The sequence below is a fragment of the Bos mutus genome, chromosome 5 (genome assembly GCF_027580195.1).
Source record: "Bos mutus isolate GX-2022 chromosome 5, NWIPB_WYAK_1.1, whole genome shotgun sequence".
Lineage (NCBI taxonomy): Eukaryota > Metazoa > Chordata > Mammalia > Artiodactyla > Bovidae > Bos > Bos mutus.
The window spans coordinates 70,245,468-70,272,682 of record NC_091621.1 but is presented as its reverse complement, the minus strand read 5'-3'; the positions used below and the strand labels follow the sequence as shown (position 1 = coordinate 70,272,682).

General features: G+C 37.0%; 1 protein-coding gene across 1 annotated transcript in view; it reads left to right on the top strand.

The window, feature by feature from the left end:
- TRHDE (thyrotropin releasing hormone degrading enzyme) overlaps nt 1-27,215 on the top strand; it is a 446,473-nt gene that overhangs the window by 243,647 nt on the left and 175,611 nt on the right. Inside the window, 1 exon segment of the mRNA XM_070371007.1 lies at nt 25,798-25,935. Coding sequence (XP_070227108.1) covers nt 25,798-25,935 — 138 coding nt within the window.

Genomic DNA, 27,215 nt, shown 5'->3' with positions numbered 1-27,215 from the left:
CACTCCAGTACTCTTGCCTGGAGAGTGCCATGGACAGAGGAGCTTGTAAGCTACAGTCCATGGGGTCGCAAAGAGTCAGACACGACTGAGCGGCTTCACTTCACTTCATTTTATACAAGCTTCCATTAATGAGTAAGTGACTATGTTATTAAATAGAACCCAGGATATAGGTTGTTTTGGAATTTTACTTATTTTTAAAATTTACTTTATTATTATTTTTGGCTGTACTGGGTCTCAGTTGCTGCTCAGGGCTTTCCCCCGTTGCAGCAGGTGGGGACTACTCTTCAGCTGTGGTGTGAGGGCGTCTCTTGGTGTGGAGCACGGGCGATAAGGCGCATGGGCTTCAGTGGCTGTGGCGCATGCGCTTGGTTGCTCCAAGGCACGTGGGATCCTCCCGGATCAGGGACGGGACCTGTGTCTCCTGCAGTGGCAGTCAGGTTCTTTGACCCTGAGCCACCAGGGAAGTCTGGAACTTGAATTTTAAATTTAAGTGACACTGTGTAAAAGTTGCAAAATACTAACATTTGTCAACTTCCAAAAGCTCAAATTTCACCTGTGTTATAGCTTGAGTAATAATATAAATTTATTTTATACCACTCGATTTTTGATGTTTAAACTACAAATATATGTGATTATCTAATTATCTGTCATGATTACAAGTATGATATGGTGAAATGCACCGTTGTCCGTTAAGTCATGATATAACTTTTCTACCATACTCCTACTGAGTATAAAAGGTGACCTTACATATCTCAAGAAATGTTGCAATTGTAATATCATACTGATATGTTTGAACTATCCACTTTTATATTTTATAAAAGCAACATGGTTCATTTGCACAAATGTGTGAGTTAATTTTACTTGGCCTTATATATCTAAGTGTATATCTATAAATAATACAATTTAAAATTTTTATTTGAACTATTTTATTATAGCATTGAAATTAATTTTAAAAATGCTTTTAAAGAACTTTGAAGAAAAATCATCAATAGCATGCAATATTTATTAAAAGTAATTTTTAAACAAATATGCAGTTTTAAAACTGAAATATTAAGGATATTGAAACATTTGTAAAAATATATTTTGGTTGCTAGTTGACTTTCAACCAAATTTGTTTAAAATTTTTATTTAATTTTCATTATGTGTGAGTTACTACTGATTGGTAATTCTGTTATGTTTTAATGTTTAAAATGTTAGTATTATAAATGACATGTTACTCATATAGGTAAGATTTTTTTTTTTTTGAGCTCATTGAGCCATCTATGACAAAATCTATTCAGCATTATAAAAATAAATCTTAGATTGAAAAGCTATGCACAGAATTATACTCATGGTGAAAACTGACAGCTTTTGATGGTTTTAGCGTTGCAGTCTACCCCAAGTTTCAGTGTTCCCATACTGAATTTTGTTTTCAAGTAATTTTTTATATTCCTTCATTATTTTATCAATCAAATTATAAATGGAGAGCATTTTTGTAAGAATATTGAAAATGAATACAGAGTATAAGTAACACTTCTGATACTTTGTCCTAAATACAATAAAGACCATGTATTGAAAGAATTTATAAAAAATGCTTTGGTGTGGTAAGATATAAATCCATATTTTATAATCAAAAATGGGGATTAATGATGGATTACACTAAGAAGTGAAAGCATAAACCCCATCACAATTAACTAGGCAATAGTGAAAGCAAGCTTTCTTATTATGTCTCTTTATGTTCAGGTTCTAAAGATCACAAATATTTTCTCTTATTGGCTGCTTTTGCTTTTTTAATAGTTTTTAAAATTTAGTTTGTAGAGTACTTCAGTATATTAAATTTATAAAACCTGTAGGAAGAGACTCTAAACAAATGCTCCTCCACGATCATTAATATCTTCTTTGCAAACAAAAATTTAAGACAAGTCAGCCACATAAATAAGGATATTAAGTGACTTTAAGGCTGTGTCAGCACCATTTTTCATAATGGCATCAGCAAAAGAGTGAAAGAAATACTAGGAAGAACGAGAGTGATGGCTGTGTCAGCAGTAACTCATACTGTTGTGATATGCACAAGAGCTTACCTATGAGAGCAAGGCTCGGGCTGCACTAGAACTTAACGGAAATTAGAAAAGTCAGAAGTCAGGCGTGTCTTGGAAGTAAAGTAAGCAAGCTGACCTCTTTTGCCTCTAATCTCAAAAACCGTGGTTTTATTATTTTTAGACAACAATGCTCAAACACTGAAATACAACTTCAACTTGCTAGGGAAATTACTATGACAGTCTATATTTTATGGAATAGCAATAAAGAAGCCCAGGATTACACAATATTGTTAAGGAAGCTTTTGTTCTGGTTTAGGATAGTATACTTATGTGGGCTCTTAGGCTGTGTATATGCATTTGTATGTGTTTATAGATAGTTTCTGCTAAAGAAATAATCAGTTTTTTACATTAAGAACACTATATGAAATAAACACTACCATCAAATCTTTTTCCCCAACAAACTAAACAAGTATACCATTTCATAGATATGGGTCTTTCCAGGTAGTATGATATAAGGTCAGGAAATAGATTGACAAGAAGTAATTCAGATTCCAAAAAGGCATTTCACTTCCTGACTCATCTTTATCATTTGAGAAATGGGATGATTATACTGACTTAGTAAGCACACATGATTTTTGTGAGGATAAAATAACTTGCAAGTTCTTTGAAATCCGTGAACAAATATGAGTAGGTATCATGGACCTGGAAAATAATAAATGTTCCATTAGAAAGGGGCATTGATTTTATGTTTAAATACCCTAACACTTCTGACCTTAGTAAGCTATTTTGATGCCCTAGATTGTATAGCAATTACCTATAGATTGAGTTGGATCATAAGGAAGGCTGAGGACGGAAGAACCGATGCTCTTGAACTGTGGTGCTAGAAAAGATTCTTGAGAGTCCCTTGGACAGCAGGAGATCAAACCAATCAATCCTAAAGGAAATCACCCTGAATATTCTTTGGAAGAACTGATGCTGAAGCTCCAGTACTTTGGCTACCTGAAGAGCCAACTCATTGGAAAAAACCCTGATCCTGGGAAAGATTGAATGCAGGAGAAGGGGGTGACAGAGAATGAGGTAGTTGGGTGGCATCACCAACTCAGTGGACATGAGTTTGAGCAAGCTCAGGGAGATAGTGAAGGACAGGGAAGCCTGGGGTGCTGAAGTCCTTGGGGTCACAAAGAGTCAAACATGACTTAATAACTGAATAACAACATGTAAAGATTACAAACAAAATTCTGTAAACTTTGTATCTAGACTCAGTCTCTCCAAATCAGTGCTTATCTATATTGGCAATGTGGACTATTTATAAGTACATAAGCTTAATATCCGGAGAAGGCAATGGCACCCCACTCCAGTACTCTTGCCTGGAAAATCCCATGGATGGAGGACGCTAAGAGTTGGACATGACTGAGCGACTTCACTTTCACTTTTCACTTTCATGCATTGGAGAAAGAAATGGCAACCCACTCCAGCGTTCTTGCCTGGAGAATCCCAGGGACGGGGGAGCCTGGTGGGCTGCCGTCTATGGGGTCGCACAGAGTTGGACATGACTGAAGCGACTTAGCAGCAGCAGCAGCAAGCTTAATATCATGTTTCATTCATCAAACAGAAGTGTCAAGATCACTTAGATTATCTTTTGGGGTTAGATTTCATAGGGTAAGTTGACAACTTGAAGACTATTCTATCAAAGTTTGTTGTTAAGGACAATATTATTGGATGAATTAAGTTGCATTAAGCTATTGATGGCAGTCATATTAAATCTTACTGTGATTCCTCCAAAGGGAGAAAATAAAGGATCCATGCAGCATAGTTACTGTTCAACAATTCTTTATCATTTTAATTTGAAAAAGGTCTATGATAAAAGAGTTTTAATACAGGAAAAGGATAAATAGTAAAATGATACCATGAAGAAATCCTTATTTTGCAGACCCGGTGCTGATGTAGGCAAAATCATATTCCCTGTGTGTATTACACAGCTTTTCACTGTAATCAACCCTGCGTATTGCACAGGTTTTCACTATAATTTGTATCTATATGATAGATGTATCCTGTAGTTTCCTGAATGTAGCCTTGTAAGAATGTGCTTGCCATAATGAGAATTATTAAACATGTGTATATTCTCTTATTAAATAATTTGGGATGCTAAGGAGCTTCACACAGCAGTAACTTTACAAAGTAATTGATAAAGTCCAAGGACTGGGAATTCTTAAATTTTTATGAGGGCACATACCTGGGCAGAAAGATAAGTATTAACAGAGAATTGTGCAGCTAAACTTAATTATGCTAAATACTTAATATCTCAAAGTGTATTGCCCAAAACCTTGATAAATGTTCTCAATTGTTTTCATCATGGGCAGGATCAAAATGGTAAAAATGAATTCTGCCATTAGACTCAGTATGTGGTACAACAAAAATTGCCTGCTAAATTTAATAGGCATTGAAATAAAATTATCTTTACTTCTTAAATTATTTTATTTTTATTCAAAAAGAAGTTGAGAAAATGAACTGAAATAGATACAGTTTATTGAGTTCATTTGTTTCCAGTTTAAATGTGAAGATATATTGATTAATTATTCCAAACAATGATAAAACTCTGCTATTCAGAGAGGGGGAAATAGAAAATTAGAGAAAAATTGTTTTTGTTAATATGTTACTTGTTCAGCTCTTCATGTCTTAAGTCCATCTTTGATTTAATGTCTATAAAGAAAAACGCCTTTCAGAGTTAGTTAATATACATTTCAACAGTAGTTGGTATGTTGGTACTATTGCTTATGATTCATCAATATTAAAATATATTTGCCCAGGAGAGCTATGCTGTCAGAGATGGACCATCTGGGAATTAAATATTTGTTTTAGAATCTTACCTTATAAATACTGAATACCAAATAAATGTGTGTATGTATATAGATTTTCCATGCAGTTGTATTTTATCTGCTAAGTCACTTCAGTCGTGTCTGACTCTGTGTGATCCCCAAAATCCACATATAATATTCTACTCCTGATGTCAGTAAATTAGAAGATGATGCAATTGTTTTCAACTGGTCAATGATATTTTATTCTCAACTGACTGACATATTGAATGTGGAAAAGTTTAAGGACTTCTATTGGTTAGTCACAGACCTTTGGGTCTGTGATATTTTTGATCCATCTCAGTAGCTTAGAAAGTGACATTTACATTGAAAGACTAGAAGAAAAGCAGAAGCGGTGCCCTTGGGTCTGTTGGGGGTCACAGTCTTCAAAATGGACTTCTTCTTTGTGCTTTCCCTTTACTCTTCCCTCCAAATTCCTCTGTAAGTAATTTTTCTTCATGTTGAAAACATTTTCTGTATTTTAAAGAAGAGAAAAAAAAATTTTTTTTCTTATTTGAGGGAATCTGGGAAGCTGTAGCCTTCTATTCTGGGAAAATGGGGTTGCTTTCTCCTTAGCATTAGTGGTCAGAGAAGTTTGGAGCTTCGGTGGACAATTTTTGCTTGTTGTTTAGTCACTAAGTCGTGTCTGACTCTTTTACCTAATAGACACATAGAAAAAGTCCACAGAGGAAATAAGAGCTAGCAAAGAGAACAGTCTTAGAGAAAAGTTTCTCATGGAATTCGTCTGAATTCTGAGTAAATGAAAGAGGATTCTGAGATGCACAGGCCAAATGCATTGAGAATGAGATTTACACTCACAATGTACAAATTAGGATAATCTAGGATATCAGTGTTAAGAAGCAGGTCAGAGACTTGGCTTCTGATTAATGATGACTGAAGAGAGATTAGGCCTTCCCAAGTGGCTCAGTGGTAAAGAATTTGCCTGCCAATGCAGGAGACACAGGAGATGTGGGTTCAGTCCCTGAATTGGAAACATACCCTGGAGGAGGAAATGGCACCCCACCCTGGTGGAGCCTGGTGGGCTACAGTCCACGAGGTTGCAAAGAGTTGGACAGAACTGAGCATGCATGCACAAAGAGATATTAAAGATTTCTAGCAAAGAACCGTGAGAACAAGAAATGCATCTGTTGTACTAATGTTAAAATAATTCTCACTAAAGCTAATCTATAACTAATTGGGTTAACATTTTCTCATTAGGACTAATTCTGTGCTTTTTACCAGTGACCTTACTGATGTGCTGGTAGCCCTGTTAAGAATATCAATTAGAATGAAGAGTGAATAAGGCGTCATTAGTTAACTGTTGATTGTATGTTAACTGACTTAGAAACTTTATGGCAAAAATACATTTTTGAGATGACAACTGAAGTATTGATAATACATTCATACATTTGTTTATACTTATAGATTTTATATAACAATCAAGATGTTGGCTTCACAGTTTGAGAAATGGAAGCTTTTGAAAAGCTTATTATCAAGGTGTGTTGTTTCAGAAAATGTAAATCTGCTTTATTTACTGCTCCAAATGAAAGGCCAACTTTTATTAAATACTTTTAGAAAGGGAAGAAAAAGTAAGCATAACTCATCAATATTCATATATACTTCTATACAGGTATGTATCTGAGAAGCTCTTCTTAGTCACATTACCTCACTTTTTTAACTATATGAATTTTTAAAATTTAAAACAAAGCTGTAAATTGAAATTTCATGTATGTTCTTAAAGGATGATTTTTTAAAAAGCCATTTATGTTCAGAAAGACACCAAGTGTTTCAGGTTTTGTATATTTTAAACTTAGAGATAAAAGATAAATGAGCATTCCCTTTGGAATAAAATATTTCTTCCAGAGACCATGGGCAGGTTTGCATTGTGTCAAGTTCTTTCTACCTTTCCTTACTGCTACTGCTGCTGCTAAGTCACTTTAGTCGTGTCCGACTCTGTGCGACCCCAGGGATGGCAGCCCACCGGGCTCCCCCCTCCCTGGGATTCTCCAGGCAAGAACACTGGAGTGGGTTGCCATTTCCTTCTCCAAAGCATGAAAGTGAAAAGTGAAAGTGAAGTCGCTCAGTCGTGTCCGACTCTTAGCGACCCCATGGACTGCAGCCTACCAGGCTCCTCCATCCATGGAATTTTCCAGGCAAGAATACTGGAGTGGGGATGTCATTGCCTTCTCTGCTACCTTTCCTTAGGAATTGCAAAAGCAATGAATACATTGACAGGATTAGACACTTCCTAAGAAGAAAACTTTTGCTGAACCTGGAGCCTAACAATAATGCAAGGCTGTCCTTTTTCATATCTAGGGACAATGCAGGAAAAGTTAACCCATTCACCAGGTGAGAGCAGTTTGTGAGCAAAAGTTTCCAACTTGCTAAAAATGGTCAGACATCACTTGATAAACAGAAAATTGATGATGTCAAAAATTTATACCAAGACAATGAAATGTTCTGTTAGACATCATTGTTCATAAGTATTTATGACTTGCAATAGCAGATTATACCAGTTTAATCTGTCCTTTTACTATACTTGGTTTAAAAAAAAAAGTTTATCTTCTTATGATACATGAATTGTTCAACGCTTCATATTAGTCAGTATTTTCCCAGATATATTACAAGGAATTTGCTTTGCAAAATCTGTAACATGAACATAACCAAAAAGGAAAACTGGGAACCAAGAGGACAACCAAAGACTAATTCATTAATTTTCCAATTATTAATCATCCTTAACCAGGCCACTATATGCATTAAAAGACATTAGAACACAACTTAGTTCTAAACCAGGAGTGACTGTTTCAGTCCATAACACTTTATGGGACTTTTTTTTTTTTTTCCCTTCTTTTCATCAAGGTTACTTTAACACTGTTCAAATGTTACTAGACAAGAATGTGATAAATGAAAGTAGTGAGTTCAAGTGATATTTTCGAAGAGCCAAAATGTAAGAGACCTTCCTGTCCAGAGAAAGCAAAAAGCAATAATTTGAGGCTGGTGAGATTTTGCTTCAATTACTCCAGTAACACTTATAAAAATAAAGACATATAATATTTACTGTATACCTTAAGCACTTTAAATATGTTAATTCCCTGTGAAACAGAGTAAGACCTACTGCTATGTGTCTTGAAAGTACACATCTTGGCTGTCATTTTTCTTAAGAGTCTGAGAGTGTGATAATGGTTAGACGTCTATGCAGGCCACCACGCAGGCAGCTCTCTTCAACTATGAATTCAAAAAGATGTTTTGGGGTAGAACGTGTTTTGACACTGAGTTAAATAACCTCTGTGGGTCTACCATTCATAAAGTAAGCTTCTTTTGAAGCTATTTATATATTTAGCTTTTTACCTTTCCCTGGGACTAATGAAATAAAATTCGTTATGATTATTGGAATGTCATCTTTGTCATATTGATCTTTAAGAATTAAGATATGTGGGGATGCTTACTTTCCTCGAAGAACCTACTTTAAATCCACCTGTGTCCAATTTATTCCGTTAACCGTTTTATATTGTCTTCTCCAGATTTCATTTATAGTTCACTGATGCCTTTCCTGGGTGCTATGAATGTTAATTTTACAAACACTAGTTTGATGGATTGCTGCCACAGGTTTGCCCATTGCATTGTTATACATTTCATTCATTCTGTTTAATGAATTAATTCAGAGAATTATCAAGTACCTAAAATGAGACCTTCATTTTGCTATTAGCAGAGACCTAGTATATTTCAGCTTCTTATACACTGTATTTTATTTTTTGTGTGGTGGTTTCAGTTAGAAGGTGTGATTAGATTTAGGATTTTATATTTTTACCTCTTAGTTGACAACCATGGAAGAAAAGTATGACCAACCTAGAAAGCATATTAAAAAGCAGAGATATTACTTTGCCAACAAAGGTCCGTCTAGTCAAAGCTATGGTTTTTCCAGTGGTCATGTATGGATGTGACAGTTGGACTGTGAAGAAAGCTGAGCTCCAAAGAATTGATACTTTTGAAACTGTGGTGTTGGAGAAGACTCTTGAGAGTCCTTGGGTTTCAAGGAGATCCAACCAGTCAATCCTAAAGGAAATCAGTCCTGAATATTTATTGGAAGGACTGACGCTGAAGCTGAAATGCCAATACTTTGGCCACCTGATATGAAGAACTGACTCACTGGAAAAGACCATGATTCTGGGAAAGACTGAAGGCAGCGGGAGTAGGGGATGACAGAGGATGAGATGGTTGGATGGCATCACTGACTCAATGGCCATGCATTTGAGTAAGCTCCAGGAGCTGGTGATGGACAGGGAGGCCTGGCGTGCTGCAGTCCATGGGATCACAGGGAGTCGGACACGACTGACCGACTGAACTGACTGACAGCCAAGCTTCTGTCAGAGTTGTTTTGTTTATGGGATAGCTCAGAGACACAGATCCATAGACTCAATCAGACTGTTCATATTCATGGATTTGTTTGGAAAATAAGATTTAGTGCAGTAAGTCTCAGAGGATTAGCCAAATGATGGAGCAGTAAGAACATCTAGCTACCTATTATCATTTTTATGTTACACGGATCAAATATTCTCTAACATTTACTCGGATTTACCTAGTTACAATAGCTATTTTTATTTAGATTTTGAGTATCTTTCTGCTCAGTTAAGTTCTGTTTCTTCCCAAAGCTTCACAGCTTTGCTCAGAAGATGAGTACTTAAAAAAAAATTTAAAAAGATTTCTGTTCTTCTCTTTGTAGTGGTGGTGATGGTGATGGTATGGTGGGGTATTTTCATCTAAATTTATTTATTTCCCAAGTTTTCTGATTCTAGACCTGACTGATATCAGAAACTTTCCATTAGGATGTAAATAGAAATTGAATCTCAGTGTGTGTTTCAAAATACTCTGGATTACGTTTTATTAATCAAGTATTACAGGGTCTTCCTAGCTTATTTTTAATGTGACAATACCAGACCACCTGACCTGCCTCTTGAGAAATCTGTATGCAGGTCGGGAAGCAACAGTTAGAACTGGACATGGAACAACAGACTGGTTCCAAATAGGAAAAGGAGTACATCAAGCCTGTATATTATCACCCTGCTTACTTAACTTATATGCAGAGTACATCATGAGAAATGCTGGACTGGAAGAAACACAAGCTGAAATCAAGATTGCCAGGAGAAATATCAATAACCTCAGATATGCAGATGACACCACCCTTATGGCAGAAAGTGAAGAGGAACTAAAAAGCTGCTTGATGAAAGTGAACGAGGAGAGTGAAAAAGTTGGCTTAAAGCTCAACATTCAGAAAACGAAGATCATGGCATCTAGTCTCATCACTTCATGGGAAATAGATGGGGAAACAGTGGAAACAGTGGCTGACTTTATTTTGGGGGGCTCCAAAATCACTTTAGATGGTGACTGCAGCCATGAAATTAAAAGACGCTTACTCCTTGGAAGGAAAGTTATAACCAACCTAGATAGTAGATTCAAAAGCAGAGACATTACTTTGTCAACAAAGGTCTGTCTAGTCAAGGCTATGGTTTTTCCTGTGGTCATGTATGGATGTGAGAGTTGGACTGTGAAGAAGGCTGAGTGCCGAAAAATTGAAGCTTTTGAGCTGTGGTGTTGGAGAAGACTCTTGAGAGTCCCTTGGACTGCAAGGAGATCCAACCAGTCCATTCTGAAAGAGATCAGCTCTGGGATTTCTTTGGAAGGAATGATGCTAAAGCTGAAACTCCAGTACTTTGGCCACCTCATTCGAAGAGTTGACTCATTGGAAAAGACTCTGATGCTGGGAGGGATTGGGAGCAGGAGGAGAAGGGGACGACAGAGGATGAGATGGCTGGATGGCATCACTGACTCGATGGACGTGAGTCTGAGTGAACTCTGGGAGTTGGTGATGGACAGGGAGGCCTGGCGTGCTGCGATTCATGGGGTCGCGAAGAGTCGGACACAACTGAGTGACTGAACTGAACTGAACTGAAAATATTAGCAGCTTCTTGTGATTGATGTGCAAAACAAATGCATGAAATAGCAAAAAGGATTGGCAAATTTGATTTTATTGAAATGTCTTATCAGCTTCTCAAAACAACTAAGCGTAGGGATAGAGGAAAAGATTCTTATTGCCAGGGTAGGCAGAGGGTTATTGAAAATATGAAGAAGCCATTACCTCTTTCTGCAGAAGGTCCTTAAGTGACATGTAGAAGTGTAAGTATGAACTCATGTGAACTAAGAAAGGACAAGAATTAAATCTCTCCCACTGAACAGTACACTTCCTCAGTTAAGGAAGTTTATTTCACCATTATTTCTCAACATTTAATCTGAAGTATAGCATCAATGAGGTAATCAATAATAAAAATCTGGTCAAAAGTTAACAAAAATTTATGAAATGAGAGACATTAAAAATTATGAAAGATTATAACAGTGTTTGTATCATATAGAAAATCATTCATTGGATTATTAATAAAAAGGATAGTAAGAAAAAAAACATGTAAAACTACGTTTGGTAAGTGTTTGAAGGAAAACAGAAGGAAAAAAATCCTAAAATATAAAATGGTATGAACATTTTAAGAGGGTTATGTAAAAGCCCATGGCATATGGCGATTGTTCACAGTGATTTTTGGGGGCTGCTAGAATCAGAATGAGCGATGTAATTAGACAAACTGTTCATAGTTATTACAGTGATTGACATTTGAAGCACATTCAAGGTTATTCTGTAACACCCAGGATCATCATAATTAATAAATATATAAACGACTAATTGATAGTGACTTCTGCCATGTCAATATTGCTCTGTCTTAAAGGTTATTGAGTAAGTATGCAGAAGGTTTAGAATTTGATTGAATACAATGCAGCCCATTTTGTGCTTCATTTTAGCATTTCCTCTTAACTGTGTCACATCTTGGATAATATGGCACATGACATGTTCAGCCTGGATGTTACAAACGAAACATAAGTCAACTGAAGGGTGTAGTCATTGAAGAGAGTCACAGTTTAAGGCACTTTCTTTGTGTTAATCATGTTTGGGAATATATCAGTTCATACAAACATGTGCAGGGGGTTATTTGGGGTTATGAGAGCCTTAGAAAGTGATCCAAAATAGTCTTGTACAGATATAATTGCTCTTTTAGTTACTGCATTGACTGCTGCTGCTGCTGCTGCTGCTGCTGCTAAGTCGCTTCAGTTGTGTCCGACTCTGTGTGACCCCATAGACAGCAGCCCACCAGGCTCCCCCATCCCTGGGATTCTCCAGGCAAGAACACTGGAGTGGGTTGCCATTGCCTTCTCAATGGATGAAAGTGAAAAGTGAAAGTGAAGTTGCTCAGTCGTGTCCGACTCTTAGCGACCCCATGGACTGCAGCCCATCAGGCTCCTCTGTCCATGGGATTTTCCAGGCAAGAGTACTGGAGTGGGGTGCCATTGCCTTCTCCGACTGCATTGACTAAGGTATCTTAAAGTGTTTGTCACTTGGCAGTAGATGAAATGTGGTTAATGGTTAAAAGAAATAAGAACATTAGGACAGTTTTGGTTACTGTAAGGCTTATGTGAAATTACAGAATAATATTGTATGCTTTGGCCACCTGATGTGAAGAGCCAACTTACTAGAAAAGACCCTGATGCTGGGAAAGATTGAGGGCAAGAAGAGAAGGGGGTGACAGAGGATGAGATGTTTGGATAGCATCACTGACTCAATGGACATGATTTTGAGCATACTCTAGGAGATAGTGAAAGACAGGGAAGCCTGGGGTGCTCCAGTCCATGGGGTTGCAAGGAATCAGACATGAATTAGCGACTGAACAACTACAGAGATCTGCTCAGATAACTGTGTTTGTGTATCACTTTCTGTAAAAAGTTATGTGAACGAATACAGAAGTAAAATTTTTAGTGCAGTGCTTGTTTCATTATAAGCATTAATGCTTATAATGGTAATTATTTCTAAAATTATTATTTAATGCCTATTTAATGTATGTGTGTTTACATAAGTTTGACTTTAAGTCAAACTTAAAGTGGACTGCTTTAACAACCTGCACATAAAAATGATTATCAACAACTTAGGCATGTGTATTTAAACATGAGATTTTGAAATGTTGATTTTTAAGGAATATTATATAGAAGTAATACTTATTTTCACTACATCTTTAGTTTTATTACATTTATTGTATAATTTAGATATCTACAAAAGGTTAATTTTAATCAGCTAAATAATGAATAATATTTCACAAGTATATCTAGCTAACTTTTAACTGAGTAAATCTTAGAATAATTTTGGACATTTTAGAACTTTATAAAAGTATGTTGAAATATAAAATTACAGAATACAATTCTTTTAATATTTAAGACACTTGGAATCCAAATAATTTCTAATGTTTACAAATATGAGATTGTGTTCTGTGTCTATAAAAGATGTTAATTGCAAAGTCACAGAGATACAATATCACATAAATAAAACCTGAAGAATATCTTCCTCCAATATGCTTGTTTTTCTTACTTGAATTTTTGATTACATTCCTATCCTTTACTTTGTCCTGATTTGAGTAAGTCGTGAAGAACAAGAGTGAAGAGCCAAAATATGCACTGCTAGGTATGGCTCTGTCCCTTTTTCTAGTCTTCTATAAGCAGGAGGTTCGGATTAGTAATGGCTCATGTGGTGTTTTGTTCAACCTATGAAGTCTTGAACGTGTTTATCTTATGGTAGTATAGATTTCCAAAGATATAAAATATGAATATATGCACGAATGCTCAGATTAGATCAGTCGCTCAGTCGTGTCCGACTCTTTGTGACCCCGTGAATCGCAGCACGCCAGGCCTCCCTGTCCATCACCAACTCCTGGAGTTCACCCAGACTCAAGTGCATCGAGTCAGTGATGCCATCCAGCCATCTCATCCTCTGTCATCCCCTTCTCCTCCTGCCCCCAATCCCTCCCAGCATCAGAGTCTTTTCCAATGAGTTAACTCTTCGCATGAGGTGGCCAAAGTACTAGAGTTTCAGCTTTAGCATCATTCCTTCCAAAGAAATCCCAGGGCTGATCTCCTTCAGAATGGACTGGTTGGATCTCCTTGCAGTCCAAGGCACTCTCAAGAGTCTTCTCCAACACCACAGTTCCAAATCATCAATTCTTCGGCGCTCAGCCTTCTTCATAGTCCAACTCTCACATCCATACATGACCACAGGAAAAACTATAGTCTTGACTAGACGAACCTTTGTCGGCAAAGTAATGTCTCTGCTTTTGAATATGCTATCTAGGTTGGTCATAACTTTCCTTCCAAGGAGTAAGCGTCTTTTAATTTCATGGCTGCAGTCACCATCTAAAGTGATTTTGGAGCCCCCCAAAATAAAGTCTGACACTATTTCCACTGTTTCCCCATCTATTTCCCATGAAGTGGTGGAACCAGATGCCATGATCTTAGTTTTCTGAATGTTGAGCTTTAAGCCAACTTTTTCACGCTCCACTTTCACTTTCATCAAGAGGCTTTTGAGTTCCTCTTCACTTTCTGCCATAAGGGTGGTGTCATCTGCTATATCTGAGGTTATTGATATTTCTCCTGGCAATCTTGATTCCAGCTTGTGTTTCTTCCAGTCCAGCGTTTCTCATGATGTACTCTGAATATAAGTTAAATAAACAGGGTGACAATATACAGGCTTGATGTACTCCTTTTCCTATTTGGAACCAGTCTATTGTTCCATGTCCAGTTCTAACTGTTGCTTCCTGACTTGCATACAGGTTTCTCAAGAGGCAGATCAGGTGGTCTGGTATTCCCATCTCTTTCAGAATTTTCCACAGTTGATTGTGATCCACATAGTCAAAGGCTTTGGCATAGCCAATAAAGCAGAAATAGATGTTTTTCTGGAACTCTCTTGCTTTTTTGATGATCCAGCAGATGTTGGCAATTTGATCTCTGGTTTCTCTTCCTTTTCTAAAACCAGCTTGAACATCAGGAAGTTCACGGTTCACATATTGCTGAAGCCTGGCTTGGAGAATTTTGAGCATTAATTTACTAGCGTGTGAGATGAGTGCAATTGTGCGGTAGTTTGAGCATTCTTTGGCATTGCCTTTCTTTGGGATTGGAATGAAATCTGACCTTTTCCAGTCCTGTGGCCACTGCTGAGTTTTCCAAATTTGCTGGCATATTGAGTGAAGCACTCTCACAGCATCATCTTTCAGGATTTGGAATAGCTCAACTGGAATTCCATCACCTCCACTAGCTTTGTTCATAGTGATGCTTTCTAAGGCCCACTTGACTTCACATTCCAGGATGTCTGGCTCTAGGTGAGTGATCACACCATCGTGATTATCTGGGTCGTGAAGATCTTTTTTGTACAGTTCTTCTGTGTATTCTTGACACCTCTTCTTAATATCTTCTGCTTCTGTTAGGTCCATACCATTTCTGTCCTTTATCGAGCCCATCTTTGCATGAAATGTTCCTTTGGTATCTCTGATTTTCTTGAAGAGATCTCTAGTCTTTCCCAGTCTGTTGTTTTCCTCTATTTCTTTGCATTGATCGCTGAAGAAGGCTTTCTTATCTCTTCTTGTTATTCTTTGGAACTCTGCATTCAGATGTTTTTATCTTTTCTTTTCTCCTTTGCTTTTCGCTTCTCTTCTTTTCACAGCTATTTGTAGGGCCGCCCCAGACAGCCATTTTGCTTTTTTGCATTTCTTTTCCATGGGGATGGTCTTGATCCCTGTCTCCTGTACAATGTCATGAACCTCAGTCCATAGTTCATCAGGCACTCTATCTATCAGATCTAGGCCCTTAAATCTATTTCTCACTTCCACTGTATAATCATTTACACTAATGATTTACAATAATCATTTGATTTAGGTCATACCTGAATGGTCTAGTGGTTTTCCCTACTTTCTTCACTTTAAGTCTGAAATTGGCAATAAGGAGTTCATGGTCTGAGCCACAGTCAGCTCCTGGTCTTGTTTTTGCTGACTGTATAGAGCTTCTCCATCTTTGGCTGCAAAGAATATAATCAATCTGATTTCGATGTTGACCATCTGGTGATGTCCGTGTATAGAGTCTTCTCTTGTGTTGTTCGAAGAGGGTGTTTGTTATGACCAGTGCATTTTCTTGGCAAAACTCTTTTAGTCTTTGCCCTGCTTCATTCTATACTCCAAGGCCAAATTTGTCTGTTTCTCCAGGTGTTTCTTGACTTCCTACTTTTGCATTCCAGTCCCCTATAATGAAAAGGACATCTTTTTTGGGTGTTAGTTCTAAAAGGTCTTGTAGGTCTTCATAGAACCATTCAACTTCAGCTTCTTCAGCATTCCTGGTTGGGGCATAGACTTGGATTACTGTGATATTGAGTGGTTTGCCTTGGAAACGAACAGAGATCATTCTGTCGTTTTTGAGATTGCATCCAAGTACTGCATTTCAGACTCTTTTGTTGACCATGATGGCTACTCCATTTCTTCTTAGGGATTCCTGCCTGCAGTAGTAGATATAATGGTCATCTGAGTTAAATTCACCCATTCCAGTCCATTTCAGTTTGCTGATTCCTAGAATGTCAACATTCACTCTTGCCATCTCTTGTTTGACCACTTCCAATTTGCCTTGATTCATGGACCTGACATTCCAGGTTCCTATGCAATATCGCTCTTTACAGCATCGGACCTTGCTTCTATCACCAGACACATCCACAGCTGGGTATTCTTTTTGCTTTGGCTCCATCCCTTCATTCTTTCTGGAGTTATTTCTCAGTCGTGTCCAACTCTGTAACCCCATGTATGGTAGCCTACCAGGCTCCTCTGTCCATGGAACTTCCCCATCAAAAATACTGGAGTGGGTTGCCATTTCCTACTCCAGGGGCTCTTCCTGACCTATGGGTCAAACCTGCATCTACTGTGGCTCCTTCATTGCCAGGCAGATTCTTAACCACTATGCTACATGGTAGTACAGATTTCCAAAGACACAAAATATGAATGACATAGCTTCTTTCTTCTGTTTATGATGGATTACCGGCAATGGAGTCAGCATGGTCATAGACACTGAAAGCACTTTCACTCAAACTTTCACTCTATTTTATGCTCGCATAGAACTTTCGCTTCAGTTCAGTCACTCAGTTGTGTCCGACTCTTTGTGACCCCATGAACCACAGCATGCCAGGCCTCCCTGTCCATCACCAACTCCCAGAGTCCACCCAAACCCATGTCCATCGAGTCGGTGATGCCATCCAGCCATCTCATCCTCTGTTGTCCCCTTCTCCTCCTGCGCTCAATCTTTCCCAGCATCAAGGGCTTTTCAAATGAGTCAGCTCTTCGCATCAGGTGGCCAAAATATTGGAGTTTCAGCTTCAACATCAGCCCTTCCAATGAACACCCAGGACTGATTTCCTTTAGAATGGACTGGTTGGATCTCCTTGCAATCCAAGGGACTCTCAAGAGTCTTCTCCAACACCACAGTTCAAAAGCATCAATTCTTCAGTGCTCAGCTTTCTTTATAGTCCAACTCTCACATCCATACATGACCACTGGAAAAATCATAGCCTTGACTAAAGGGACCTTTGTTGGCAAAGTAATGTCTCTGCTTTTGAATATGCTATCTAGGTTGGTCATAACTTTCTTTCCAAGAGTAAGTGTATTTTAATTTCATGGCTGCAATCACCATCTGCAGTGATTTTGGAGCCCAGAAAAATAGAGTCAACCACTGTTTCCACTGTTTCCCCATCTATTTCCCATGAAGTGATGAGACCAGATGCCATGATCTTCGTTTTCTGAATGTTGAGCTTTAAGCCAACTTTTTCACTCTCCTCTTTCACCTTTATCAAGAGGCTTTTTAGTTCCTCTTCACTTTCTGCCATAAGGGTGGTGTCATCTGCATATCTGAGGTTATTGATATTTCTCCTAGCAATCTTGATTCCAGCTTGTGCTTCTTCCAGCCCAGCATTTCTCATGATGTACTCTGCATATAAGTTAAATAAGCAGAGTGACAATATACAGCCTTGACGTACTCCTTTTCCTATTTGGAACCAGTCTGTTGTTCCATGTCCATTTCTAAGTATTGCTTCCTAACCTGCATATAGGTTTCTCAAGAGACAGGTCAGGTGGTCTGGTATTCCCATCTCTTTCAGAATTTTCCACAGTTGATTGTGATCCACGTAGTACTTTGCTTGGCTGCTAATACTTTACCCATCAAATAGCACTCATGTGTTGTACATATATCTGTTTTCCCCATCATAAAGGGAGTTTCTTGGAGCTAGGAATTGTGCCCCAAATGCATTTGCTTCCCCAGCTACTGACACGTGAAGGTTGCCTTATACTAAGCCCTCAGTAAACACGAGTGGAATTAGATTGTATTGTTCAAATGATTTTTGTCAGATATTCTTGTTCATTTGACACTATGGATTCGAAAAGTGCCTTTATCTATGTTCAAGAGATTATTGTCAACATTAAACCTGGAATAAAACATTGCTTTAAATAAACAAATGAAAACACTGAAAAAGGAAATACTTGTATCTATTTGTTTATCTATATGTGTATCTACATACATATCTAAATATTTATGCTTAGGTCTATATTTATGTCTAAATCTATATTTGATTCATACATTCTGGAATTTGAAAGTAAATACCATGTTTGTTCACCACTGGTCATCACAAAATGGAACTAAATTGTAGATACTTTGTGATCACAGAGATAAAGCCTGTGCCTCATGCTGTTTGTGGGTGATTATGCAATATGGCCCTATTTTGTTTTGAGTTGCTCCTCCCTGCAGCCCACCTTCCAGTATTCATAGTCATCTCTTTAAATATAGGTCTGATGATGTCGCTTCTTAATTCTAGTTTCCTAACTTGGCATTGAGGATCTTGATTTTGTTCTTGTCTGTCTCTCTGTACTAATCACTGTTCGTTTACCCATTATGCTCCCTGTCTTCTGCCACATAGAGCTCTGGAGCCCCCCAAATAGGCCAGGCTGTTTCAAATCTCTATAACTTTCCCCATATACCAGATTTTTTTTTTTTCTGTCCAAAATGCCCTTTTCTAGTATATTCTGGAAAACTCCAATCATCCTTAAAGATTCAACTCAAATTATCAGTTCAGAAGCTTTCCTTCCTTCTTCCAGGCAGACCAAGTGACACCTTCTCTGTGAGGTCACATCATATTCTGAACCTATTTCCATTTGTATATATAGTAGGTGCTATTAATATCTGTTTCATCTTTGTCTCTCATTCTACTAGTATAGAATCTCTGAAGTTGGATTCGTGTCTTTCTTTTTATGCTCAGAACCGAGTATACCACATGGGATATGGCAGGTGCTCAACAAATATTTGTAGAACAAATCATCTTATTCAATCTTCACAACCATAGTGATAGTGAAGTTGCTCAGTCGTGTCGGACTCTTTGCGACCACATGGACAGTAGCCAACCAAGCTCCTCCGTCCATGGGATTTTCCAGGCAAGAATACTGGAGTGGGTTTCCATTTCCTTCTCCAGGGGATCTTCCCGACCCAGGGATCGAGCCCAGGTCTCCTGCATTGTAGGCAGACGCTTTATAGTCTGAGCCACCACCATACATGTTTACAAATGAGTGTGCTGAGGTCTGAAAAGACTGAGTAACTTGCTTGTGGCCAGACAGTTAAGTGAACGGCAGATATTTTTTTTCCAGTCTAGGACTCTGTCATCAACTTTCTAGCAGTGTTCTCATCTTTTCTCCCAGGAATAATGAAAGAGCCATTTATTTCAGATCTATCCTCCTAGATATGTGAAATCTAAAAAATGGTACAAATAAACTTATTCACAGAACAGAGTCATAGAGACAAAACAAAGTTATGGCTACCAGGAGGTAAGGGGGGGATAAAATGGGAGACTAGGACTGACACATACATACATTTAAAATAAGTAACTAGGAAGGACCTACCATGCAGTGCAAGGAACTCAATACTCTGTAATGACACATATAGGAAAAGAATCTAAAAAGATTATACCTAACTAATTCACTTTGCTGTGTAGCAGAAACTAACACAACATTTCAAATCATTAAAAAAATAAGCATTAAAATCATTTTAATAAAGATTAAATTAAAAAAATAAAATTGAGTCCTTGTGACTGCTCTGATGTAACCCATGTCTGCCTGGAAAATTTTTTTCCCACTCTTTTTTGCCTATAAGCACCTCGCCACATCTTGAATTGGCTCTCATCTCTTTGTCTATTTTGATATAGCTGACTTTCTTTGATTTCAATTCAGATTATTTGATTTTTTTTTCTTTCCTTTCTGATGATGAGTCAAAATGTCTGTCTGGTATTGCTCTTCACTAAAATTAGTCAGCCTTTCTTCATAAGCACTTCCCACCATCACCATGACTATAACTAGATCAGGCATATTCAGATCTTGACATGTTCAGGCAGAAGCCTTGATTTGGGGATATCAAGGAATTAATTTTTTCAAGTGTATCTGTGATGATAAGAATTCTTAATAACTCATTTCACATATACTACTAAATATCAGTATATGAAATGTTAGTAAGAAAAAATTTTTAAAAGAGTTGGTTCTTTCTGAGACTTTATTTACATTTTTTAATACAGATTGCTATTTATTGCAAAAAGTTGTTAGGACTTGCCCTGTGTCTTAGACCTGGGCTGTTACTTTGAATTGCCTGTGCCACATTGCTTTCTAAAGGTTCACTGGCACACTCCTGGCAGCATGTCGAAAACTGATCTTTTTAGCTTGTCCTCCAAACCACACTTTATCCACTCCTTCATTTCTGTCAGTCACATGCCCCCGACCTTTATTCTGTCAATCTAAAATCTTTTAAAAATCCATCAAATCATTCTGTATAGTTATTCACTGGAACTTCCTCTTTACCCCCTAGGGACCAAGGCATCAGTGTCACTTGATCATTCATTCAAAGTCTCTCTCAGATTCAAAAGTCCTTCAGTAACACCTACTCTAATACATCATCACATATCCCTCAGTACAATAACCAATTCCTGCCTCTCATTTATACATATATCAGCCATTCTGTATACCTCAGATAAGCTAATTTTCCTGAGACACTGCTTTTATTATGTCACTATGTCTGCTACTGCCTATTTATTAAGACCAAACCTTCAACCCCATATCTTAGGATTCAAACGGACTGGCTTTTTTCCCCCTGTTTCCTCTACCTAGATTTGCCCTTTTAAGTTGCTTTCCCCATTCATCTGAGTAGACTTTCATCCTTCAACAGCCCACTTTAATGTCACCTCCTCTGTGAAGCCTTTTCTGAACTAATTAATCATTTCATATTTCATGTTTTATAACACCCATCATATTATAATGCAGTTAGCTGTTTATCTTTCTCTTGTACTTTCTCTTCTGGTTTTGAGTTCTTTAAGGTTGAGGATGAAATGTTAGTCATGTATTTATTCCCAAAACACAGTTCAGTATCTGGCATTGTGTAGGAATTTAACATATTTGTTAAATGAATGTATGAATAAAATAATAATGACCTTCTTTTCCATGTGTTATTCTCAACTCTGTGCATTCGTTCACATTTTACTTTTCTGAAAAGGCTTTTACACTGTTCTCCAAAAATTCAAATGCAATATATTTTTGAAAATAGCTCAGCACAAATTGATACACATATTCAGTATTATTGGGACTGTTTAAGTTTAGGCATGTATGTAACATCTCTAAGAAGTGTCTGTATCAGAATGGTAGGATTTATTATTATTGCTAACAATAAACTTCTTGTTAACAGATTTTAAAGTTCTCCATTTTGCCTATTGTTCTGCATTTTAAAAGTTGTAGAATGGGCTATCACAGTGTCCTTAAAATATCGAGTAAAATAAAAACTATTGACTATACATTTTGAATATATTTTTCCCTGCACACAAACACACACACATGCACACAACTTTAAAGTTACTTCAAGGATCATATTCACTTCTACATTTTCCATTAAGCTTTCCATCAATAATTATACTTCACTGTGTTTTTGTCTCAAAAAAATTTTTTAATATAAATTTATTTGTTTTAATTGGAGGCTAATTACTTTACGATATTGTATTGGTTTTGCCATACATCAACATGAATCCACCACAGGTGTACACGTGTTCCCCATCCTGAACCCCCCTCCCACCTCCCTCCCCATACCATCCCTCTGGGTCATCCTAGTGCACCAGCCCCGAGCATCCTGTATCCTGCATTGAACCTGGACTGGCAGTTCGTTTCATATATGATATTATACATGTTTCAGTGCCATTCTCCCAAATCATCCCACCCTCTACCTCTCCCACAGAGTCCAAAAGAATGTCTCAAAATTTTTTAGCATTTCTAGTCTATGAGAGAAAACTATTATTTCATTCACTGTGGCTAACTTTTGTTTGTTCTTTTATTTCACATAAAACCCAGGATTTCTTTTTTGCTTTATTTTTAAACTTTCACAGTCTCACATCAACAGTAAGCAATTGACTGTTATTAGGAATTTTTGCTATAGCTGTTTTTGTCATTGATAAGAGGGTAAAGGAGGGAAGGCTCTTGCCAGGGACTGACAAAGTAAAAATATTTCTTATTTTATAGTGACATGGATCTTTTATACAAAAAGTAGCACCTTCTCTCTTGGAAGCTCTTTGTAGTTTTGTTAAATTGCATTTGCAATTTTCTGTTTTCCTTTTAGAAATTTTTCCTTTTTCCCCCTCAAGTTATTCTCTCTTTGAGCTTTGTGAATGTCTTTTGCCAGGATTTTCTTTTTTCCTTTTTTTCTTCTTCCTCTTTTAATCTCTTTTCAGTTCAGTTCAGCTGCTCAGTTGTGTCCAACTCTTTGAGACCCCATGAACTTCCTTTGTTTGCCCATCTATTTGCCATGAAGTGATGGGACCAGATGCCATGATCTTAGTTTTTTGAATGTTGAGTTTTAAACCAACTTTTTTACTCCTCTTTCATTTTCATCAAGAGGCTCTTGAGTTCTTCACTCTCTGCCATAAGGGTGGTGTTGTCTGCATATCTGAGGTTATAGATATTTCTCCCAGCAATCTTGATTCCAGATTAAATAAATTAAGATTAAAATCTTAATCTCTTTTAATGCCCCCTTTCTCAGTCAGTGTCATTCTCTCCAAAAATGTAGAGATGAATTTTTTGCTAACGACTCAATACTGCTCAATTTAAACCCTCCCTTTTGCAATTCCACTGACCAAAGATTTGTTTTTATTTTTCTCCAGAAGCATGAAGTAATATATCATCATTATTATATAAATATATAAGTATAGTTTCAATTCAGTTCAGTTCAGTTGCTCAGTCGTGTCTGGCTCTGCGACCCCATGGACCGCAGCACGCCAGGCCTCCCTGTCCATTACCAACTCCCTGGGTTCACTCAAACTCATGTCCATTGAGTCGGTGATGCCATCCAACCATCTTGTCCTCTGTCGTCCCCTTCTCCTCTCGCCTTCAATCTTTCTCAACAACAGGGTCAGGTGGCCAAAGTATTGGAGCATCAGTCTTGGAGTATTGGAGCAAAGTATCCAGCATCAGTCTTTCCAATGAATATTCAGGACTGACTTCCTTTAGGATGGACTGGTTGGATCTCCATTTTTGAAAGTTATCTCAGATTTAATTTTTATAATTAAATGGTCATTTACTTTTAACAAATATGGTCATTTAACAAAATGTCATTTCCAGCAAACCAAGTTATGTTTGCTAAATTTTGATATTGACTAATATGTATTTATTGTTTCTAAATGTTAAAAATTAAGGTTAACATAAATCATTCTGGTTAAGGTTTTCATTTTGCACTGGTTTTTTTGATAAGATGTTTGAGTGATGTAAAGGAGCAATAATTATTATTTGAAGAGTTGTGTATTATTTGATCTTCAGAATGGACATCACATCTTCAGTTGGTAGTTTTTATAAATAAAAATGTTCCGTTGTCAAGTTGAAGTATCATTATATATTCCATAATTCCTCATTAATACCAGTATCAAATAGCTTTAATGTACATTTTAAAATTAAATGAACAACAAGATTGCCTATCTGCTTTTTGGAAATGTATGAATTTCTCTTATCCTCTAAATCTATGCCATTTGTCTGAGATCTTGTCTTTGCTTTCTGTGGACTTAAAATGGGCAATGTAAATGCCAGTTTTTTAATTCAAATTTTTAAATCACAAGGTCCAATTTCACTTTCTTCAGTTCATGTTGAATTAGGAACTCAGTTTAAGAAGAAATACAGTATTTTTTTGTGTAATACTTGTCACTTAATTCATTATAAGTTTGTTTTTTTTATTATAAGGTCTCTTAGGGTCTGAAGTATTCTTCCGGGAGTCAGAGTGACTTTTGGTTCAGTCACTGTAACACAGCCCTTTTGGATGGAGAACTGATTTGAAATTCTTAGATGAAAAATAAGGACCAAAGAAATTAAATATAAAGTCCACAGGCTATAAAAATAAGCTATTAGAAAATAAACCTTACAGTAATACTTGGATGACTAGTTAAATTGATTAAACATACTAAATTATTGAGCAAGTAAGTGATGATGAACAAAAATGTTTTTAAAGCCAGATTTAAATTAATATGCTTATTAATATGCTTATTAACACATATGCTTAGTTAACCATTCTTTTCTTAGTATATTTATTGTCCATTTCCAATTTTTAAAATCCAGAATTGGTGTAGTCTCAGCTTGAAATTACAGCTTACTCAGAAATCAAGCAATTTATCTGCTGGCCCAAAATTTGGAGGCTCCAGGAATGAGTTCAGAATTAGCTAGAGCAATTAAAGCGCTGCAGTCTTTAATCTCTGTAATGATACTCCTCAGGTCCCAACTATCCAGGGGCTATTTAGCTCTCATTATCTCTTGCAACTTCTTTTTTCTCTCCTCCTCCCTCAATGAAGGCAGTAGGCTAGGCGGACTGATAACTGCCGGCATTTTTGTTAACAGAACCCAAGCTGTTTCTTTAAAGCAGACTTCTTTTTTTTTGGGGGGGGGGGTGTTAGTTTTTTTAATATAAATTTATTTATTTTAATTGGAGGCTAATTACTTTACCATATTGTATAAACAACAGAGAAGCACTTTTTTTTTTTTTTTTACAGTTTATTTCTAACATAGCAAGTCAGCTTTTATTAAAGCAAATACTGATGTCTCAGCAATGTACAGAGGTCTCACGATTTTGTCTACTTTCACAAGTTTTATGGTAATGAATTGTTAATACCTATTGCTCTCTCTACTTTCTGAATTCACGTATCACATCCAGAGACATTACAGTTTGTTGTCAATAATGCCTCATTGTTTGTGGTGGTCTCTGAAGTTCGTTTAGAGAATACGTGTTTGCATGTGTGTATTAGAGGGAGAATAAGTGAGACAGAGTGGAGGTAGGAACAGAAAGAGAATGGGTTGTTGAATGGACTGGAAAGAACAAATAGTGCTGGAATTCTGAGATTTAGTTATTATTCTTGTATTGAATGAACTTTAAAAAGGTTATTTGGGACTGGAATTTTAGATCTGACCCTGCAGAACATATGAACATGCTGTGTATGCTTAATCACTCAGTCATGTCCAACTCTTTGCGACCCCATAGACTGTAGTCCACCAGGTACCTCTGTCCATGGGGATTCTCCAGGCAAGAATACTGGAGTGGGTTGCCTTGCCCTCCTCCAGGGGATCTTCCCAACCCAGGGGTTGAATCCAGGTCTCCCTACCATCTGAGCCATCAGGGCAGCCCATAGGCAAGCTGAGTCAGTCTCATTTATGTGCCCACTCTCAAATTTGCTTTAACCACTGTTGAAACACAGAGTCCATTGTTTCTATCTATTTAGGGCCTATTGTAGCTCATTGGTATTGTTTCATGTTGTGCTCAAATCAGCCACTTTTATTTTAGAGTGACTTAAGAGGCATTTTATTTACTGGTTTCTCTTTATAGTTAAATCTTATCTAGTAGGCTGATGAGCATCATCAAGTCAGCAACACACTGAACATTCGGTTCATATTGTCACCCATACTCTGTCATAACCACGAATCACCTGTGATGTTGTTCCATCTACTGTATTGCAGGAAAAACAGAGGTTTCTGACGGATGTTCTACATGAAGTGATGCTGCTTGACGGCTTGGCCAGCTCCCATCCAGTATCACAGGAAGTGCTACGGGCAACAGATATTGACAGGGTGTTTGACTGGATCGCATATAAAAAGGTGGGAATAGATAAGAGCCAATTGCCAAGTGGGTATTTCACTCTCCTGGCCAAACTCTTTCATGCTAAGATATATATTTTTCTTTTCTTTTTTGGTGAATAGACATGGATTGTGAGAAAATATAGTCACTAGGTTCATGTCATTTTATGAGTTAGGGTTTTGCTTTATAAACCAGTAAAATATGTGCCAAATAATGCATAGAAATATTGGAAGTATTAATGAGATAAATATTTGAAGTCTTGATATGAAGCTGCTGTACAGATGACATTATGTAAATGTCAGGTTTTATTGTTATTAATAAGATAGCTGACCTATGTAGTGACAAATTATTTCCCACCTGTGCCCCTAATACTTTTTGATTGGCTGCTACAAATGGGTATAGGCAGTGACATGACATATGTATTTTATAAACATTATTTAAGGATGATTTGGGGAATTAACCATGTTTCCTGGATAATAATAAATAATAAATAAATAATGATAAATAAAATCTTAAAGAATAGGCATTGAATGGCAAAGATTTTGGACCAATGACTAGACATCTGTAGAAATAAGATATATTATGAATTTTTTTTCCATCATTACTTGTGTTAGGATTTTTCTTTATATCTCTATCCTTTAGTTTTTCTAATTTTAACATAAGCAGCTACATTTCAGTGTTAAACACTTGAAGTGGAAATGAAAGTCACTCAGTCATGTCTGACTCTTTGTGACCTCGTGGACTATACAGTCCATGGAATTCTCCAGGCCAGAATACTGGAGTAAGTGGCCTTTTCCTTCTCCAGGCGATCTTCCCAACCCAGGGATTGAACCTAGGTCTCCCATTTTGCAGGTGGATTCTTTACCAGCTGAGCCACAAGGGAAGCCCGTTAAAAACTTAACAGCCACTTAATACTTGTTAAAATAATTTTAAATTTTACTTTGTCTTTGATGTAGATTGGTTTGCATTTATTGGGATTTCTGTATACTTTATTGATTTAATAATGTTTAAGTTTGAAAATAAGTTGCTAATATTCTTTCTGAAAAACAAGTTATTCTCTTTATGACTAGAGATCAAATAATGATTCACCAGAATTCTTTGGTGCACTAATTTGGATATTTGGTTTTACACCCAAGAAATGACTGTATCAATGATTATTAGTTAATATTGTTTGCTATAATATGTAAAGATGCAAATTGTGTTAAAAAATATCTTTTTGAAGTCACTGATCATTGCATTGGCTCAAAAAGGATATTTTTGATGCTTTATAAAAATAAGTGAAAGTGTATAACCATATTTA